The sequence below is a fragment of the Trematomus bernacchii genome, unplaced genomic scaffold, assembly GCF_902827165.1.
Source record: "Trematomus bernacchii unplaced genomic scaffold, fTreBer1.1, whole genome shotgun sequence".
NCBI lineage: Eukaryota > Metazoa > Chordata > Actinopteri > Perciformes > Nototheniidae > Trematomus > Trematomus bernacchii.
Window position 1 is genome coordinate 13,774,209 of NW_022987828.1, and position 22,279 is coordinate 13,796,487.

Here is a 22,279-nt window from a genome sequence, read left to right on the forward strand (position 1 = left end):
GAGGGCCAGAGGGAGGTAATGAGTAGTTGAGGCCAGACTTCCCAGAAGTTATCCTTCATTTCCGTTGTGCTTTTGTGCCCGATGGCCTCCCTTGGAGGGACTCTGATGGCTATTGTTGGTGCCAGACTGGCTAGAGCTAGAGCAGGAGAGGAGAGGAGAGGAGAGGAGAGGAGAGGAGAGGAGGCAAGGAATGAAATGTTAAAAACGATTCAATTGGTCATTGTGTGCCTATAAATGATACGAATATCAAACATTTATAATATTGTTGCATCAGATTATCATCACTTAGAGCATCTGAGTCACAGCATTAAGATGTAAAATGTAAAATAAACGTTAATCACAAAATGGCTTTACAGAGTAATTACAATAAAAACTGATTATATTCAGCAGAGCACTTTTAGTCATCACGTGGTATGTCTCGTCTGACAGGGGTGCAGTTCTGCCGGAGAGCACCAGAACGTCGCTCCGGCACTTCCATAAATTGCAGTACCCATAAGGAGCCGCAGTTTTCGCCTGGCTGTGTCTTTAGTTGAAAGCCCAGTGGCGATCTGTTCATCTGTCATACTGATCATACAGTCAATAACTTTGTTGTTATTAGCATCTGGTTAGCTAGCTATGCTAACGAATATAAGAAGCTTTTTCTCCAACCAGTGAGGTAAAGGCACATCTTTATATGATCATTATAGTTATAAAAAAATAAGAGAATAAAGTAAACAGGTATAAAATACTATATGACAGTAAAAAAAGTTGTTATTAATAAACAAGAATACAGTTTGAAAGGGGAGTGATTTGTAAAATATCCATAAAGAAAAATAAAATCTGCTTACAGTTCTGTTTCATACGGGTGTTGAGAGGTGTATCCATAGATCTCCTAATGTTGCTCTCAAAGTGCACCAGATTGATGCTTTTAACTTCAACATTTAAAAATAAATCTTCCCTAGAGGAGGTTAGGTCCCCCCCCCCACTTAAATGATGTCCACATAGGAAACTAAATACATTTGCACACATGTTGTGTCCAATATCTTTCTGTTTTGGTGGTCATGCCACAACCGTGCACGTGCATGCATACGCGAGTCATGGTAAAATATCTGGATTAAGAGGTTGCTTTTTCTTTGCACAGCAAGAAAGAAAGGCCAAATGAATGGGCTGTGATTTTAGTATTTTTAAGCAGAGGTCAATCATTTGTACGGCCCTCGGAGGATGTTGAAAACATGTAAATGGCCCTTGAGAGGAAAAAGGTTCCCCACCCCTGATCTAAAGTCTAAGGTGTTTATTTATAAATCTATGGAGTCTTAGGTTGAGCTGATTTTGTTTGTTTGGCCTGGCAGGCTATCCAATTATAGTCACAAATCCAGTTCATTTTGTTCCTGATACGGAACACTCTCACTTTCATGGCATTTTTCACTGCAAGCAGTAGGACAAGAAAACCCTACATGATCTAAAAGAGGGTGATGCTGTACAAAGTCTATGCTCTGATGAAATGAAATCAGTGTGTCTGGCATGATCTCTAAAGGTACCACCTATATTTTGTATCATTTGTTGAAAGCAATTCTGGCATTTCGAACAACTCTATTTAATCGGATATGGATGTGCATTGTTCTTGTGACCAGATGGTCTGCCCTTTATTATGAAGGGCAGACCATCTATTTGTATTTATTTTGTTTTTTGTAGAAAGGGGCAGGTCATATAAGATTTTATTCTTCTCCCTGCTCCTTTTCGCTCAATGGTGTGTAGAGACATGTTTTGTTGGCAATTATTGTACATATGGCTATGCGTACCATGAGCGGGACAAATAAAAATGAAATGAAATGAAATGAAAGGGTGAAATGTGCATCTTTTTGTGGTATATGTCATGTACAGTAGGGTGCAGTGGGTATAGAGATGTATTCTGAAAGGTCACAGCAATCATCTGTCCATCAGAGAGGAAGTGTGACGGCCGATTTGGCTGCAGGATCGTACATACTGCAAGACATAGGATTGTGTGAAGTGATGGAGAGATGCTCGGTTAATGTGTGAGATCGCTCCAGAGGTGGAAGAAGTATTCAGATGCTTTACTTGATGAGTACATTAATGTCAAAATACTAATAAATAATAAGTCCTGCATTCAAAATCTACAAAAAAGTACAAAAGTTTTATCAGCAAAATGTACTTAAAGTATAAAAAGTAATCACTGTGCATTATGTCAACAGATTTTACATAGCTGTAGTTGAAAGCAATAATATTAAGTTTAAATAAAAAATATTAGGTTCAACTTCATATTATTGCTTTTAACTAACCTAATACAGCTATGTGAAATCTGTTGACATAATACACTTAATTAGAGTCTGTTTTTTCAGAGTCCTTGAGTAAATGTACTTAGTTACTTCCCACCTCTAATTATTAACAGTCAAGTTAATATTGAGACATGTCCACACAAACAGACTGACTGAGAGCAAGACAGCCAAAAGGCCAGGCTGCCGTACAGTGCACACAGACAGACAGGTTGGTGATGGACAGGTTTGACTGACAGGCAGACAGACAGGTCTGTGGCAGCCCAGTCAGCCCCATTATGGCGCAGGGGTGTTCCCTGTACTGTGGAAGCTGTCACTCCTCTATCGCTCCAATGACAAGCCACTCTAGCCGCATCGGGCTGAGAAAGCATGTCATCTTTTTCCTTTCTTCCCCCTCTCGGCGATGTCTCGCTCGATAAAGGAGCAGCCGCGAGAACAATAGGAACGACGGACTAGAAAAGGACAGAGAAAGACAGAGAGATGGGGGAGAGGGCGAGAGGGAGACGGGGCGTTTTGACATCTGAATTACATTTCTATCGCCTCAGACACGAGAGAAGAATGGAGGAGAGAAAGAAAGAAAGGAAGGAGGGAGGGAGAGAGGCGGGACGGCAAACCATCACTTAGATGTTTATTTTAACTTCACTGTATTTGGCTGCCACCTAAAAAACTCGAGCCTCTGTGTGCCTGTGACATGTGCTCTTTGAATATGGCTGCAGAGAAGGAGCTAACAGAAAAGTGATATTCGTGTTATTTGACAAGTGTAACAAATGTAGGGGAATTTGGTTTGAATGCAGCTCTTCAACAAACACCAACTTTAAGAGTTTCAGTAAATACCACACATGAGGCCTGACAAAGGGACAATCTGACAAATATGACAGCAGACTCTGAAGACTGCCGCTCAAAAACGAATAAGAAAAGAGATACTACCTGTGTGTGTGCAGCGAGATACTTCATCTTAGCTTTGCCTCAGGCCCCTTTTTGTATCACAGAAATATTACTCCTTCATATCAAGCGCTACATTAATGTCAATTGTGGCTCATGTGGTGCAAGAGAACAACAAAAGCCAAGGGGGTAAAGAATGAGCCTCCATCTATTCACTAATTTGGAAGACATTTTCACCCCCTCCTCCATCTTATTATCCCATTCCGAGCTTTTCTCTCGTACTTTTAACTTGTCACATATCTATACTTGTGTGTGCAGCGGCGAGTGTGCATGTGCATATGTAAGTGTGTGTGACACCCAGCCCTCTATAACCTCATTAGAATCTTTCAGGTCCTGCTGTGCGCCCATCCACACACACTCACAGTGCTTTGATTTCTCAAAGTCTAAAGATGTCAATCACCTTCCTCCCCTAGTCAGAGCAGGGGAATTCATACACACAGCCACACGTGCACGCCGCTGAGCACGCACGCACACACACACGCATGAAATATCCATCAACGTCCTCCTCCCACTCCCCTCCGTCTCTCTCCCGCTCTCCCTCGTCACTCCCCCTCCTCCATTCCACTATTTGAGAGTAATTTCATGTGCCAGCGTGGTGCATAATACACTTTTAATGGACAACTAATTCTCTGCCATTACTTCGTCAACATGATTACGGGATCTGCCGCTCGCAATCCTGAGGAGTTGGGCCCAGGCTTTTTAAATATACACAAGACATTAATGTCTCTCTATTCAGCTTTACATCAGGGGATGTCAGCCATTTACATAATGCTGCCATTGAGGTCTGTGACAGCCTCTCTCTCCCACCCCCTCGCTCACGCTCTCTCTCTCTCTTGCCCCGACTCTATTTTTCGACATGATTTCTTTCCACAAAGGGCCTCAGAGCACTGCCTTTTCCCTTCTGCCTCCCTCACTCTCTCTCCTATTCTATGAATGCTTGCACTTTCCACCAATGTCATGGAATAGAGGGTAGAGGGATGGGGAGAGAGGGGAGAAGGGATTAGGCAAGGTTGATTTTTCTAAAGGGGTGTGAATGGGGAAAGTTGCCTTTCCATCACCTGTACAAAGACAGGATATCAGAGGATAAAAAGGGATGAGTGTATAATTTGACCACTTAAACGGCTAGTTCATTAGGCCTGTCAGGATAGCACTTCTCTGCCTGTCGGGAGGCATGGCAGATATGCAAATCTGTTCCCCGTGGAAGAATCTGTTCTGCTCTTTCTTTTCTGTTTTTTGGGAGGAAAACATTGCATAGACTTCAAAACACATGCATATTGTAAATCATAGTTTTAAAGTATATGTTTTGTTGTCATTAATAAGGGATTTTTTACTTGAATCATTCAATGTTATCTATTTGTATTTTTAAAAAACAGGTTCCTTGAGAAGAAAGTGCTATAAACAGCATTGTAACACAAAGAGAAAAGAGGTTTTAAAAGAAAAGCTGCTCAACTAAAACCAACACGTGGTTCACAATAAACTAAAGAGGGCTACTAATAATACGTGAATACACAAACACAGTGGCCTGGTGACATAGGAAACATATTTTGTCTGCTGGCAGGAAGTTCAGGCGGTGTCTGAAGTCCGACACTGAACATAATAAAAGGCTCCATCCGGGTTTGTTAGGTGTGGGTACCTCCGTGCACAGCCTCGCGTGCGGTGTTTGTACAGTGGGGTCTCCGGCTAAATCAAAGCCACCGAGGTTGTTATTGTCCTGACAGGGACATTTCCTATTGAGCTCCGTTTGATGTGTGAGAGCACGCCACTATTGGGCACTAGGGCCAAATACAGGAAGTTGTCTTTCATGTTGTCGGACGCCATTTTGTCAGGTCACGGCAGGTTTATGAGTCTCTCAGGAGCAATGGGAGATTTACCGGAGGTCTATTATTGAAGCGAAAAAAACCATAAATGAAATACCAGATGTATACACAAGTAACACAATTAAAAAGAATTCCCAGCTACAGTACATGCCATTATTGACTGAAGTATCGTGTAACTTGTTTTCTGGCGTATACAATACTTGACATGAACAAGCCAGCTCTTTGACCGAAAGTGATAAAACCATGTGAGAATGCTGGAGCTAGCACTGCAGTCTCACCAGTAATTGCCTCTAATGGAAAGACATATAATAACAAGAGAGTAGGAAGGCCATATACCAGCTTAAGAGTGAGAGTACTTTTCTTTAGAAAATGGATGAAAAAGCCTCAGCAAAGAAGTGTGTGTGTGTGTGTGTGTGTGTGTGTGTGTGTGTGCGTGCAGAGTTACCGCTGCTGCATTTGCTACCATAAGGTGGGTAACAGGTGTGTGTCCAGATGTCCAAAAAGGTATGTGTGTGTGTGTGTGTGTGTGTGTGTGTGTGTGTGTGTGTGTGTGTGTGTGTGTGTGTGTGTGTGTGTGTGTGTGTGTGTGTGTGTGTGTGTGGTAGTAATGGTCAGGTCTGTAATTTGCCACCGCCAGCACTATAAAAGGCAGTGCTGTACTCACCAGCTGCACATGCACACGAACACTCACACGAACACACACACTTCTATGTACCCCTTTTATAAGAGAGAAAAGAGGAGATGATAACAATAGAGAAACGCGGTTATGAGTCCACGCTAGCGGCTTTGTGAGACTTAATAAGCTAAAGAGTGAAGTTATTGTGACAACACGCTGACAATGACAATGCTAACATGCTGATTCTTAGCAGGTAGCAAGCTTTACCAGCTTATCCTTGTTAGTCTTGCTTGTTCATATTAGCACATAATAAATGACAGGTAAGGAATATGTTTTCAGGTATTCAACTGTTTTCATATTGCGCCATCATCAAATTTTGATAGGGTCACTAAATTATTACTACATTTACGGCATATTTAGTTTAAATAATCAAGAATGTCTGAAACCAAATTTCATGGCAATACATCTGATAGTGAACAATATTCTACTCCCAATAAAGTCAAACTGCTAGTGGCCCTAGAAAAAAAGTCAGGTGATGATCAGACGGATTTAAGCAAACTTTTAAATAGATATGTGGAAACTTTGACTTCTTTTGGCAGTACAAGATAGGTTAGTGAGTCACCAAATGCATAAGGATTCATCCTCTGGGGACCTTAAATGTATGTGACATATTTGTAAATACCTTTGGTTGAAAAACAGTCTAACCACCAACATTGCAATCCCTAAACAAACCCCACTGCTGGCATGACAAAAAAAACAATTCAACAGTACAATACAGTACAAGTGATACCTATTTCTTAATTATTGTCACATGATATATTATGCTTCCAAGCCGTAATAAAGATTGAATTAAATGTGTTAATGTAAGTTATCCGCTTATATAGTTTTAAGTCATTATCTATTGGAAAAGGGACTCTTCGGCACCATGCTGTAAAAGTAAAGCTTCAGAAAGTGTTTCACTGAAAAGTGACATTTATAGAAATGTTCAGTGGCAACCATGATGTGGAAAACTAATTGAGGAAATTCAGATATAAACATTTCTCTTCTCAAAATGATTTTTTATAATGCTACTGCTCATATAATATTGTTTTGGTTTCCAATGCTGAGCGTTGGCATCTCACAGTCTGAGACAGTGACAGGTAAAAACACATGCTATATGTGATAACAGACATTTCAATGAATAGCTGAACAGTGCCATTAGAGAGGGGAGGGATGTGGAGCTATGCAGATCACAGAGCAATAGAAAGATGATATTGCTATTACTGGGTGTTGACACATGAGATTGCATTTACATTTTCATCCAATGGAAACCTAAACGCAAACTGTTGTTTGTGAAAGTTAGCCACAAGTCGTGAATACCAAAACAGTAATCAATATGCAGAATAACTTTTAGAAACAGCATTGTAAAACATGGAAAAATCTAACATCTCGCCCTTTCTTTACCACCATCTCATCTCTCTTTGTCTCTCTTTTCTCTCCTCACAACGTGTTCAGCTGCTGACTCTCATCCTTCACTTGCTCCCGCTTTTCAAACAACCCACTCTCTCTCTCTCTGGTGCTTGAATAGGTTGTCGGCAAGAGACTTCTGTGTTTGTGTTTCGTGTTGTCAATGGCAATAGTGTTATCAATTAGTGCAGCAGTGGGAGCCCAATTAACAGCATCAAACAGCTAATTAATAGAGCTGTGTGAGTTAGTAGCGCACAACAGCACACTGCATGACTCTAAGCTAGCACAAGCACAGTGTAGCATGAGCGCTGCGGGGGAGACAGAGCTGTGCAGTGGTACATGTTCACGCATGCACATAAACATACATATTATATAAGGATACATGCACACACAGATACACACATACCTTCATACCTATAAACATTAGTATTGTATGTGGATGGACACATTTTTTTTCAACATAAATTATTTAATTTCAAGATGCCGCCATATTGTCTGCCCTGATAATGAACTGGTGTTGCTGTTAACATGGTCTGATGCAATAAAAAGAAAACCAAAAAAATGCCTCACAGGAATGTGCTTCTTTCTTTGTTTTGTCACTTTCTTTTTGTGAAGCAACAATTATACAATATAGTCAGTTTTGTTGAAAAGTCATAGTATGGTTTATCCAAAAAGTCAACGTAAAGTACGCCATGGTATAGTTTTTCATCATAACATTATGAAAATTATTTCATAAAAAAAAATTATGTCAAAAAGAAATCCCATAAAAAAGCAAAGTATAAGAAACAATAACATAAACATGGTATAGGAAGTATAGAAAAAAGTAATTGATTTGTATGCCATAAAATTGTTATAATAAAGCACGACAAAAGTCCTAGTAAAGTACAGTATATCCGAAAAAGCCATATAGAAAGTCATAGTGTTATTCGAACAAAACAAACATTTTGACCTTTAGCTTATAGACAATCCACTTTTTACTGTCTTTGCCTTTTTATAAACCAAACAACTTCTCCAGAAAACATTACATTAATAGCTTACCCTAACAACAAATTGATAACCCAGTAAAACTGCAGGACAGACAGAAGTGGTCCGGTGTTGGCACTCGTCTCCTTTCTGCTCTCTGGCACAGCAGAGCTTCAGGGGAATCAGGCCAGCGACCGCAACAAGTAAAGTGCTCAGCTTCTGCCTCTACAGCTGGGCACTTGTTTAAATCAGCTGGCAGCAAGGGCACGAACTGCACTACAAAGAAATGTCTCACTTCTCGCATGGCTTGGATCCAGGTTAGACTGCATTCAGTGAGGAGGTGTACAGGTAATCACAGATATGATACCAGTAAACAAAACTATTACCATTTGAAACTAAAGAAATACACACATGCAGAGCTACATTAAGCTGGCTCTTCTGAGTCATGCCAATATTTTGGGGGGGTTGCAATAATTTCTGCACAGACTTAGCTCAACCCATTGGAGCCGACAACAAAGAGAGAGCTGAAGGCTAGTGGACTCTTGACAGATGACAGTCTGCCAGGGCCAAAGGCTAGACTCAAGCAGGAGCCGAGGATTGTCCTTCTGCAGGATAAACCATAACACTGAAGCTCAGAGTCTAAACTCATTGGCTGGAGAAGTGGCTGCACTCATGGCAAATCAGGGGCAAACACACACACACACACACACACACACACACACACACACACACACACACACACACACACACACACACACACACACACACACACACACACACACACACACACACACACACACACACACACACACACACACACACACACACACACACACACACACACACACACACACACACACACACACACACAGATTTACAGGCATAGACACATGGGAATTCATCAGAAAACTACAAAATAGGCCACCTCTTCAATTCTCATTACTTAAAGCTCAACATTCCTTATTTCAGAAATACACACACACAAACACAGACACACACATTTTCTCTCTCTCTCACACACACACACACACACACATTCCCTCAATCACTCACTCACTCTCACAAGGTTGTGGTTATGGCTTAGGGAACACTCCAGCTCTATTCAATCAAACAGAGTACCAGGACTGAATCAGCTAAAGGTTAATTGCACCGACATCCTTGTGCACATATGGACGGGAAATGTGTGTGTGTGTGTGTGTGTGTGTGTATACGTGCAAGTGTGTGTTTGTAAGGATGAGTGCATCTGTTGAAACCCTAACCCAACCGGCGTATTGAAGCAAAATGCCTTTTTGTCGCAGAAGGATTAGTGTGGACATAATCTATGTACATTTCCCCCTAAGGAGGCAGACAAGTGGCTTGTGGAGTATTTACCTCCTCCAAACAGAATAGCCGGAAAATTGTTTCGAACAGGTGCATGCCACCCTGTAAGCTGACATAGAGGGAAACTGTGAGAACAAAACGTTATTTAATGTTGACTGATTTGATACTTTTAAACTAAAATGTCCTTTACTGTATGATGACTTTTGTTTCATTAAAAATTCAGATTCAATTTAGTTTTTCTCAGAGCCATTATACATCCTCATATAAGAATAATCACAAATGTGCAAACAAAATACATTCAAATCTATTACATTGGTCTGAGACCCTTAAAGGTAAACTGAAAAAACTGAAACGTTGACTTTAATTGCATGTATTATGTCAAAAGATTTCACATAAGGTTAGTTGGCAAAGTTTAAATAGAAAATAACAGGTTCATAACATGTAATATCATTATTAATTATTGAAACTAACCTTATTCGAAATCAGTGGACATAATGCATTTAATTAAAGGTAGGGTAGGTACATTTGAGAAACCGGCTCGAGATCGCTAGAATTTGAAAATACACAACCGGAGAAAATCTGCCACTTCCTTACAGAGCCCCTCCTCCAACACACACAAACCCGCACATGACCAATGAGGGCACGAGATAAGTTTGTGCCCCGATGGAAGGCTGACAGGCAGGTAGGCCATCCAGTTACTTTAGCCGGGCCAGCTAAAATGATTGGTCGTGCTTTTTACAGTACTACGGCTTCCACAGATGACATTTTTTAATGGATTTTTTGTCAAAGCACTTAAGATATTCATTGCTATCGGGATGTTAAGAGCATTCCATGGAATATAACAAAAAGTGTATCTCGAGCCGGTTTCTCAAACTACCTTTAAAGTCAAAGGTTTGGTTTTTTAAGTGTATTGAAATCTGAAGGTTCATAATGTTATTATTTTTATGGAGATCTCTTATATTTTTTATTAGTTTCACTCTTTGAATTGTGGATTTTACCCCTTGAATATGTATTTTGTTTACACATGACACAGTTTGATAATGGAACACACTTGTTTTTGTATAGTTTACAGCTAATAAACATAGAAAAATGTGAGGCAAGGGGTCGCAAGTGTCTCTGGGGGATACAAGTCAATAAGCCTGGATAACTCTGGTGGTGAGGTTATAATGACATCTTTTAGTATCTATCCATCATTGCAATCATGGCCCAAAACCTTTTTTTTCTCCACTAGTGAAGTAAGTGATCATACAAAACCTGAGCCTTTCAAAAGTATGCTTGTCAGACTGCACTTAGTGATACAAAAAGAAATCGGATGTTTTGAAATACTAACTGATTTCACCACTGAATGGGGTAAAAGTGTAGCAGTAATTCACTGTAAAAATGTAGGTTATGCACTCAAACCCGGGACTTGTAACAATGGCTGTCTCTGCGTGTGGTTGAATTGGACCGGTGTTTTTCCGTGGGTCCGGGGCCCTATGAGTTGCTGGCAGAGTGCCGGGCTGCGGCCTCGTTGACCTTCAAAGCAGAGACGAGGGCCCTCTCCATCCCGCCAGCACCACTTGTGGCAGGAAGAGAGGCTTGTTGACTGGCCCCTAATGGCCCCCTGGCCCACGGGAACATGGGTCGGCAGGTTAGAGCTGTTGTCCTGGTGACCAAAGACACATAGGTCAAAGAGAGGTGGGGGGGGGGGGGGTGCAGGTGAGGAAGAGAGAAAAAGGACAGATGGGAACATTGATAATAGGGTTATAAATAAAGGTTTGTCAAGATTTTGTGATTCAGATAGACTCATTTGTTTTAAAAGTTGCACATGAACTTATGCTCAACTAAGTACATTTACATCCAACTGCACTTTATATTCTACCTCAAACCGTTTTTATAGAACACATATTTATTTCAACTGCACTGATAAATACATGTACAATAACTAATAATATCTAAATGTATTGACTTGTTTACATTTTTTTACTGCCTTGACCGTATTGTTCTTGTATTTGTATTTGTATGGTAATGTTGTATTGTTTTGTAAGCGTACTGTTCAATGTATCATAGGTCCAATTTTTTGTCACTATATATTATACATTAAAAGTTTTTAGCTTGTATTGTCAAATGATACTTATACGGTCTGTTATGTGTGATTGCACCATCGGGAATGCTTGGAATTTCACTGTGCTCTGTGTAGTGACAATAAAGGAATCTAATCTAATCTAATCTAAAACATGTCGCCATATTATCTGCCTGCTGTTAACATGATGTCGGATGCAAAAAATAAAAACCAAAAGAAAAGCCTACAGGAAACTGCTACTGTCTTTGTTGTGTAATTTTCTTTTTGTGTAGCAAAAATAACATAGAACTGTGTTTCTTTGTATTGCAGAATACAACATAAATTATCCTTGAAACCTTGTGTGTCCTAAAGTTACTGTAAAATATGTCGCAAAAAGTCATAGCATATTATGCCATAAAAGGTCATTGTAGAGTATGTCATAAAGAAACTTAGCACACTATGTCTCAAAAGTTGTACTAGATGATCAATCAAATCCTAGTATATTAAAGGTGGGGTAGGTAATTTTGGAGACACCAGCTGAGTGCGCTAGAATTTGAAAATACACCACCGGAAAAAATCTGCCACTTCCTTACAGAGCCCCTCCTCCAACACACACGAACGCGCACATGACCAATGAGGGCACGAGATAAGTTTGTGCACAGATGGAAGGCTGACAGGCAGGTAGGCCATCCAGTTACTTTAGCCGGGCCGGCTAAAATGATTGGTCGTGCTTTTTACAGTACTACGGCTTCCACAGATGACATTTTTGTATGGATTTTTTGTCAAAGCACTTAAGATATTCATTGCTATCGGGATGTTAAGAGCATTCCATGGAATATAACAAAAAGTGTATCTCGAGCCGGTTTCTCAAACGTACCTACCCCACCTCTAAGTTAAATATATCTAAATATAAGATAAAAGTGTAGTTTGTGATAAAAAAGTCATATATATCCAAAGGTTTTATTGAAAGTCATAGTGTGGTTTGTCAAAAAAGTCATAGAAATGTGTTATATTATGTTGCAAAAAGTCACATAAAAAGTCATAGTAAGGAGGTATGACATACAAATCATAGCATGGTATAGAAAGTATAAAATAATCATTTATTTGTATGCCATAAAAAAGCCATAAAGCACGACAAAAGTCAAAAGACCTGCTTAATTGTATCATCTTTTTTTTTCTTTTTAAACCCACAGAACAAGTTAATGACACCATGTTGTGCTGGAGTAAAGACAATACTGAACAATGCAACTGCTTGATTGGTAGCTGATGTTTCACATTGGCTCTCTTTCTAATTAAATAATGTTTATTTATCGGTCACACAAACTGATTGTTCAGTCTTAACATTTGGTTAACTCCCCTACTCCTAAAAACGTGACACTCTTTGCTTAACCCCTAAAATAAAGCAGCTTAAACAAATTCTAAATCCCAAATCTTTTGAGCATGAAGTAACAACCTGTCATCACAAACTGAATATCTGTTATTTCCCTCTTGACAGTTCGGAAAAGCAGTAGTATAGTAGTGATATATTATTATGTACTTTACAATGAAGAATTCAACTACAAAATACCAGTTATCTAGTACTTGTAAATATTCAAAATTGACCTTAAAGGTGGGGTAGGTAAGTTTGAGAAACCGGCTCGAGATACACTTTTTGTTATATTCCATGGAATGCTCTTAACATCCCGATAGCAATGAATATCTTAAGAAAAAAATCCATAAAAAAATGTCATCTGTGGAAGCCGTAATACTGTAAAAAGCACGACCAATCATTTTAGCCGGCCCGGCTAAAATAACTGGATGGCCTACCTGCCTGTCAGCCTTCCATCTGTGCACAAACTTATCTCGTGCCCTCATTGGTCATGTGCGCGTTCGTGTGTGTTGGAGGAGGGGCTCTGTAAGGAAATGGCAGATTTTCTCCGGTTGTGTATTTTCAAATTCTAGCGCAGTCGAGCTGGTTTCTCCAAAATGACCTACCCCACCTTTAAGATAATCTTTAAACCCTGGTGTGGTAGAGCTTTCATTCATATATAAACAAAGGCACTCTTTCTAATCGGAATAGTCATCACATTTAATGTACTTTAGGAGGGTTTCTCTGCTGGCAAAAACAGTAGCGGGTCATTTTTTTTACACTTAATACAACACAAGCGTTAAGCGGCTAACAAAGTCAGACAATAGCACAGAGAGGAGCTGCTTGTATGCAGAGAGGCAGGTGTTAAATCAGCGCGGCTCCTACAGCGGCTAATGTCAGCCCTCTGCCATTAAAAGTGGGGTAAACACTGCCACGAGAGACTGTCAACATTTAGAGCAAAGACTCTTAACAGACACAAAACACTTGTGTCATTCTATACGTCTCGCAGGCTGTTTCCTGCTTTCTCTCTCCGTGTCTCTCGCTTCCTCCCCAGCCTGACCTAATCAGTGATAAGTTGAGTGCTTTTGTCAACAGCACAGCCCCTTAATTAGCAGCTATAAGCTCATGTGTAAGCATCACTGTACTGTGTGAATGTTCATGTGTGTGCGTATAATGTATAGCTAGCCTCCAGATTGACCTCAACTCCGCGCCAATCAGTCAGCTAATAAGTGAACATAGTCTCCTGCGTATCCAAATGGAGAGGTTTAATGGGTATTAGACTTGGAGGGGCTGAACAGGTAAGTGAGGATAACTCAAAGATGACTATGAAGCCAGCAAAGCTTTGAAACAAGGGATGGGAGTCATTGCACAATTCAATTTGTGTGTTTACGTCTGTTAAACGTGTCTACAATGGAAGAAAGTTGTTGTTTTAAAAAAAAATACACACACATTTCCCAGTATGTATAAACGGTATCCAATTCCACCAGCTCCAGATGACTAATACACCAGAATTTCACCTCCACATATTTCTCAATTCCTTCTCCTGTAATAGAAAACATTATTATCGTCAAGGCCAGCATCAGGTGTGTGTTGTGAATGTGGTGTGTGTGTGTGTGTGTGTGTGTGTGTGTGTGTGTGGGTAGCTCCCACTCTGCCATGTCAACTCATACTCGATGGCTTTCTAAATTTGAAAAAAAAGGAGAGAAAAAATGCTCTCAGGGACTTTGCTGCATTCCACTTCATGAGCACAAACAAACGGACCAAAAAGCCATTCTGGAGGGGGGGGAGGGAGTGGGAGGGGGAGACCAGAGAAAGCCCCTTAAAAAACAGAGGGAGATAAAGAGGAGAGGGGGGGGGGGGAGAAAAAGGAAGCAGGAAGGCAAGCAGACGGTGCTGAAAAACCAAAGTGACTCCACTACCGATAATGAGCGGATCATTTAAAAAGCCCTCCTCAAATTGCCTCGAGGAGTAGAAGAGAGAGGAAAAGGCTTGAAAGGTTTTGAGAGATTTTGGGCGATGGACGAAGTGGTGAAGGGGGGGGGGGGGGGGGGGGGGGGGTTACAAGATGGAGCAGGTTACGGGTAAACATGTTGGGCTGTCGAATACTCACCTACTGTACGCTCACACATCTACGCTTGAATCTGTGTATGAGGCTGTAGGTCAAACTGTCAGGCATGTAGTCGACCACCTGAGCCCACCTGGCACACACCATCTGTACCTATGAGTGAGAAAAAGTGTGTGTGCATGCCTGAATGTACTATCTGCACAGGTTTTGGCTGATGTAATGAATGTATGACCACTTTTATACTGTCAAATCTTTCCCATCTTCGCTTCAGCCTTCAAACTAAAGACCATAAATATGTCACATTTCCTGTCATTGCTACATAAGGCAGCCACCAAAGCGTAGCCTGAATTATTTTACATAAAAATAGAACATGGAATGCAAATTTCCAGTGTTGTGAAATGAAAGTAAATTAAATACAAAGGATAAACAAAAACAGGCAACCCATTTTGCCCAAATCAAATCAAATTCCTCTTTATTTGACCTTGTACTTCAAAAACAAAAAGGAAGATGTGTGAAGACTTTTTTGGGGAGGCTCAGAAATTGAGGCACCAATTACGTGTGTTAGGGCAGAGACTGCGTTGATATACATTATGTTAGTGAACGTGTGTATGTGTGTGTGTTGTCAGCGGCAGTGTGCCATGCTGCAGTGGCAACCAGCCCGAGGCCCTGGGGATGCCAGTTAGCTGGCGGCAGAGTATCAACAAAGCACAACATGACACAACATGGCTGTCCTGCAGCTGAGCCCACCGTGATTGTAGTGAGGGAGATTTGTTTTTATTTGTCTATGTGTGTTTATGTGTGCTCTGATCTGTGTGTGGGCAGAGGCCTGTACTACAAAGCCGGATTTTTTCGCTTAGCGAGCTAACTTCAGGAAAAACTCTGGGTTTCCGGTCCTACGACGCTGGTTCTCTTCTTACCGGGCTAGATCTCCATGGTAACTTATGCTTAATGGCTAACCTGCTCCGGAGCATATTATATATATATATATATTATAGTTCACTTTTCATTCAGGAAGTATGACGCTGCACTGTCAGTACGCTTCTCCATGTTTGTGATTGGTCAAATGTTGCTAACCCCGCCCCTTTCATGTGAACGCGCACTCAGCCGGACAGAGAAACCCTGGCTTGAGTTACCGAGTTGATAACCAGCGTCGTAGGACCGCTTAGCGAGATCGCGTTTGTTTTGGATTAGGTAAGCCGGGTAACTCAAACATATCCAGGGTATGTTGAACTGGATTCGTAGTACAGGCCTCAGGTCGGATGTGGATGGAGGATATCCTTTTATTCTGGACAGTATGTGTATTTATGGCAGATATTTGGGAGAGGGTGCATGGTGTCATGTCGGCCTATTAAAATAAGAAAAAAAGTCTGAAATGTTTTTTCTTTTTTGCACACATTTGTGTACGTGCAACTGAAATCTATGGTCACAAGTGTCACTTTTCCCATCTTAAATGCTACTACATTCATTATTTTCATATTAATAGAGGGTATGGGAGCTGTTTAAGCAACAAAGCTCTAATAAATCCACTTTTCTCCGCCTAACCAACAGAAAAAGCAGACGATATAGTAGCATAGATAGTAACTAGCTGGGGATAGGCGAAAATAGTCAAGTATTTGTCTGATAAACAGCAGATATATTTCCCACAGGAAAAGATGCAATGAAGTCATCTTTAAAAAAGGTATAAACTACTACACTGCAAACAGGAAAACACGAGCACACGCAGATACGTCTAAGTCGTTGTGGTGGGAGTTTGTGACACTGTGCATTGAGCTTTTTCTGTCAAAGTATTAACTTAAATAACTCTTATGTGCATGAAGGTTGCTAAATCAAATATAAAAATAATTTCTATGTTAAAAAGAACTTGTCGTCCTTCATCATCCACCCCTCACTTCCTCCCAGTCTTCACTCTTTCCCTTATGTCCTATTCTTCCACCCTGTGCTCGCCTTTCTCCCCCTCGCCTCTTTTCCTCCCCTCTCCATCTTGACACAGTGCACTGAGCCTAATCGTGGATAATTGGGTGGGAGGGGCAGTGGGCCGGCCCTGCCTTTGTGTGCAAAGGGCAAGTGGTCAAGTTAATGGGGCCCTTGTGTGGAGCAGGGAGCACTCTGTCTCTCTTTCTCTCGGTTCGATCACTCACTCGGCCAGTCAATCTCAGACTCTCAGTCAGCTTCTGTTTTCTTTCACGGCTGAAGCTTTTTTCCCCGCTGCTTCGATCTAGTTTCACCTCACTTCTCCTCTACCTCGCAGCCTTTCAATGTGTCCCATTTCTTTTCTCTCCTCCTCTTCTTGTCTTTTACAGCTTTTTCTATCTCTTCTCTCTGTCTATCTAGCAAAGTGTTGGGGAGGAGAGAACAGACCTCTTTAAAATATCAAAAGACAGATCAGGAGGCCTCGGCGGTCCCTCCCTTTCTCCCAACTCTCCCTCCTTCTGACTGATAAACAGAAGAGTGAGCCTGCAGGATTAGCTGCTGTGTACTGCCTTCCCTCCCTCCTTTATCCCGCTCTCTGTTCTTCCTGTGGAGGGGTAGACTGTTGACTGGGCTTGATATGTGTGTGTGTGTGTGTGTGTGTGTGTGTGTGTGTGTGTGTGTGTGTGTGTGTGTGTGTGTGTGTGTGTGTGTGTTACCTCGTCTGGCACCAGCTTAGCCTGCAGGAGGCCATTGTGTTTGAAACACAGGCCACAGCCGATCAGGACCCAAAGGAAACTTTATTATTTGTGAACATTTAACACTGAATTGTTGACAATAGAACACACACTCATGTTTAAACAAGCAGCTTTGTCAATCAGCTCCATGAAATAAGCCTTTGTTATTATAATAATCATTACAGAAAATCTAATAACAGCATTTGGACGGAGAATAATTGTTGTTATTGTGAAAAGTAATTCAATTTATTTGTAAAAATAAAAATGCTTTTGCTATTGTGTTCAAGGCTGTAGCGAAATGTGTTAAATGTTGCTTTGTAAATCTTCTGAATCAATTTAAAAAGGAAAAAAAAACTAGAAGCCCACATTTCTTGAAGAAAATGTCTTTATTTTCATTCTTTCACAAAAAACACACCCACCCATAGACAGCAAATCACAACATTCATTACCCATTGATTACAGTGAAGCAGAGAGAGTCTGATATACTGAAAGAAGAAACTCACTGTCGGCCATGTCCACACTTAAGAGGATACATGAAAAATATTTAATTAAAGAATACTTGTTTGTGTTTCTTTTGTCAAACCCTCAGAACAATACAAATCACAAGATCATTCTAAATCAATATTTAATAAGTATTTGGAATTTGAGTGTCCTTATGCAGTGAAATGCTACAGAAAATGCTCCAACTTAAGTCCATGTTACAGTTCCTTATAGTTCTGTTTTTGGTGGTCCATTTAAAAAGATAAATTCAGAATGGTTAGAAGTACTCCAATTCAAAGGTGATCTGGATTAGTGTGGACATGCCGTGCAAATGACTAACAAATCTGTTTGATAACTCAAATCATAGCCTGACAGAAACATCCCACAACACATACATCTGTTGGAATAAAACATTCCTGTGTGATGTTACCCACGGTAATACTCTGCTGCAGCACTCTCTCTGAATAACACTGACTGTCAGTGTTTCCTGCTGATGTCACAGTGAGAAGTGTCCGCGCACACAGCACGAACATCACGACAAGAAGTGACCAAATCACCGAGTAAAAAACGAGAAGCCACTGCAAATCATGGGTGCACCCGGTGAACACTTTGCCAAAAATAGAGGCAGTAATGTTGCAAGAAGCAGCAACGCAGAGCGGAGAACAGTGTTGCAAAATGACATCACTGTCAGTAGTGGTGATGTCCCACTACACAGTGATGAAGTCACCGTGGAGATGGTGTTAGCCCGCAGATATCAAAGGTACACAGCAAAATGCAATACAGATACAAATGTAATTAAACACACTTTGCAATAGGAACATTTCTGCACTGCAAGTCCTCAAAGCATTGAGACCACTGATAAAGCTGACTTCATTGACTTTTCTGAGTACACACAGGGAATACCTCCCATATCTGAAGGTGGATTATTGTATTCAACATGAGGGGTGTAAACAGCAGCCATGGGGAGATACTGCATAGCTTCTTGGCTGTTGCATACAGCAATGGATCACAGTGAAAAATGGAAAACACTTTACTAGTGATAGGTACAACTTTAGGCCACTGGACCACTGACACTTGGCGTTTCTTTAATACCACAAGAAACAGGAAACGGCTGAATACATGGAAAAAGACCTGAGTAAACTTGTGCTGATAGATAATAAAACCAACAGACAATGGAAAAGCAATTGGTCGGACATGTGTGAAAGTCTTTGCTCTTGAGGCTATAAAGAGAGTATTTGACTTTCAAGAACTAAGGTTACATATAGGTAATCAATTTGAAATCAAAATCTAACCCCCGGATGTCCACTGGATGTTCAAGCAGTGTGTTTTCAAGCAGCAGTAGTTTTTAATACAAACTTTGTGGTAACATATGCTTTGTTTTGTTTTAGCGACCTTGTGCAGCAAGCCATATTTGCTTTCTAAGAAATTGTAGCATTCAGACTTATACCGAGTGGTGACATAACAAAAGCAAGACAAACTGTTTTGCTGTGAATGTGTAAAGACAAATAAAATACCATAACAATATGAATAAAGGCATTGCTTACATTTAAAAGTCAATGCAGCACTTCATAGATCCGTTGAGCATGAACTTTGGTGCCACTGTCACGGAGGCAGTGGCACAGCAGCGTGATGGCAGCAGACACTCAGTGGACATCGGGGGTAAGAGACCATTAAGTGGTCTGCAAAGTAATCCTGCTCTGTACAACATACCATATAACCTTCAATCTATTGCACAGTATTGGGGTCATTATTCAATAAATGCAAGTATTAGGAGTGATAACAACGTATGTGCATGTTTTCTCTCCTGGTCGCTTTTCAAACACTCACACTTCCTGAAAAATTCAGACTAATACGAGCTGCTGCCACATGATTGATTGTTGCTTGCTAAGTCACTTTAAAGAGCGAAATGTTTGTGAGTGAATAGATATAGCTGTGTAAAATGTAATTACAATGCAATGTAATGCGCACTTCTTATATGCGTGACGAAATGTTCTTCTACATTGCAAGCTGTAGCTCCGAGGCAGCAACAACGTCTGATGGTGCTGTAATATGTTAATGCACTGTTGTAAGTAATGCACAAAAGAAGTTCTTAATACTGACCTCTGACTGGGATGAATGAGTTGTATTAGAAGAAATGAAAGCGGGGGAAGAAGGGAACAAAGAGAAATGGAGGAAACACAAAGGAAGCTGTGAGCTGCTCCACAGTCTGTGATAGTTAATGAATTAGAGCTGGCCTCCACGCTGGGGGCAGGAACACAGTGGCATAGGTTAATACTGACAGGTTAAAGAGGGCCGACTGACTGAGGAAATCTCTATGTAACCGACTGTTAACTTACCTAACGACTGACTGGCTTGTTGGCTGGAATGATGACAGGATTACTGGCTGATTAAATACCATAATAGGTAAATTAACAGGCTGGTTACTGACGACTGTTTGGCAATTAACTTCTCTAGAAGGTTGATTAACTTACGGAAGCTGATTTCATGACTATTTTGGAGACTGATAGTAATTTATTTGGCATATGGCAGAGGGTTCAAACATACTAGGTTAGAATCTATATCTGCCTCTCCATTCTTCCTCTTCAGCCTACATAGCAAGCACGCTCAAATATTCTCCAAAGCCATGCATTACCTGATAATGAATCCTCTCAGTGGCCAGGTTCAATTTGGAAAAATGTCTCAAATATGCACTAAATTAGTTTGACTCCCTGTCACTTAACACTTGATATTGAGACTAATACCCTTACTGTATTTGAATACGGCTCTTTCTTGGATCCCTTGTGGTTGTTGACATGACTCTATGTTGAATATGTAAAAGCATGTGGAGCGGAGCGCTTGTTTTGGTTTACTGAGTGTGGATGACAGGTTGAAGTCCTTTGGTCAAGGTGATGAGGAGAGGGTAGTGGATGTTCTCATCGTATGCGTCTTTCCCCTCCGCCAGCATCTGCACAATACAACAGGAAAATATTTACTAAAGTTACTACAAAAAGTATTAGTCTGTTATTTCAGCTTGGTAGATCAACCTAATCAACATTTAGGGGGTTTGCTAGTTGACTAGTGATTTAAGAAGCAGACTTTAGCATTAACTAAAGTCACTTCACTGTCACACTATTAAAATTAAGAACATATAACGTATTTCTTCTTAATGTTCTTGTTCTTTTATGTGAAGCTTAACATATACAATTCCAGTCAATTAATTAATACTTTCAACATGACAGATCAAAAAGTCATCAAAAGCAAATAGTATGAAATAAAATGACAGAAATATATCAAAAACTGTAAAAACAAAAATGTAAGAAGAAAGATTACATTATATAAAATATCATTATTGTTAGTCCTAGTTTGTCGTTTTCTGGCACTGATATGTGGATTAAATGTCCTCAAAAAACAACAACTTTCCTACTGTAAGACTTTTAGGGAAAAACATTCAAATCTGCCATTTGAGAGTTGGCACTAGATTTCTTTTACCCGTTTGCTTGAAAAATATTTTATAAAATGTAAGTAGATTGATTTTAAATTGTTACAATTGTGCTATCCGTTCCTGCTCAAATGTGCATACCTCTACACTCACACACACTGTCTTTTAAACACACACACTTTGACACACCATGTGCTGCCCACTCGTTGCCCTTTTAAGCAGACTTGGCAGTTTGGGCGTTCAGCAGCTAATCAGCTCGCCCAGCGTCTGGCCAGATGATCAGAGACTAATGAAAGTGAGTTTAGTGGTTTTACTCATTTGAGAAGGTAAGTGTATGTGATGTGAGAGCAGGACAGAGGAGAACTGTTTGAAAAGGTTTTTTCATAACAAATAAAGACTCAGACTGACCCCGAATTCACTCCCTTCATGGAAGTAATATGGAAGTGGACATTCATCCAAACCTTCTTACATTATAAACCCAAATACTGCCTGTGTGCTGGTTCCTTTACAAAGTATGCCATTTAGTGAAACACTGTCCAAACATCAAAATATTCAGACCAGCAAATAAGTTATTTTATTTGATTGCAGACTGGGTTACTTAAAAGCTGTATTAGGACAATGTTATAATAATATAACCGGATAGTGACTGTAAATGTGATATGACATTGTGTCTGCATGTATGTATTAATGGTGAAGTACAATGGGTAATGGTGCTTTGGACATTTGCAATAATCTGCGTATTTGAAGCTTCCTCTGGGATGTAGTTAGACTTTGTTCAGGCTGATATTAGCACTGCTTGAAAAAACCCAATCCCCTATTCATTACAATGAGAGCACTGTGTTTACACAGCGGGGGGCCGACAGAGGACTCCAGCTGAAAAGTTAAGTTACAGAGCACATTTAAAAGAA

At 40.4% G+C, this 22,279-nt stretch overlaps 1 protein-coding gene across 3 annotated transcripts in view; it reads right to left on the bottom strand.

The window, feature by feature from the left end:
* Positions 1-17,840: 17,840 nt before the first annotated feature.
* The window catches only part of camkmt (calmodulin-lysine N-methyltransferase), a 115,479-nt gene continuing 111,040 nt past the window's right edge, over positions 17,841-22,279 (bottom strand). For all 3 annotated transcript variants that reach the window (XM_034152408.1, XM_034152409.1, XM_034152410.1), the window contains one exon: positions 17,841-20,897. In XM_034152408.1, coding sequence (XP_034008299.1) covers positions 20,799-20,897 — 99 coding nt within the window. In that variant the 3' untranslated portion in view covers positions 17,841-20,798. The remainder of the gene's footprint in view (positions 20,898-22,279) is intronic.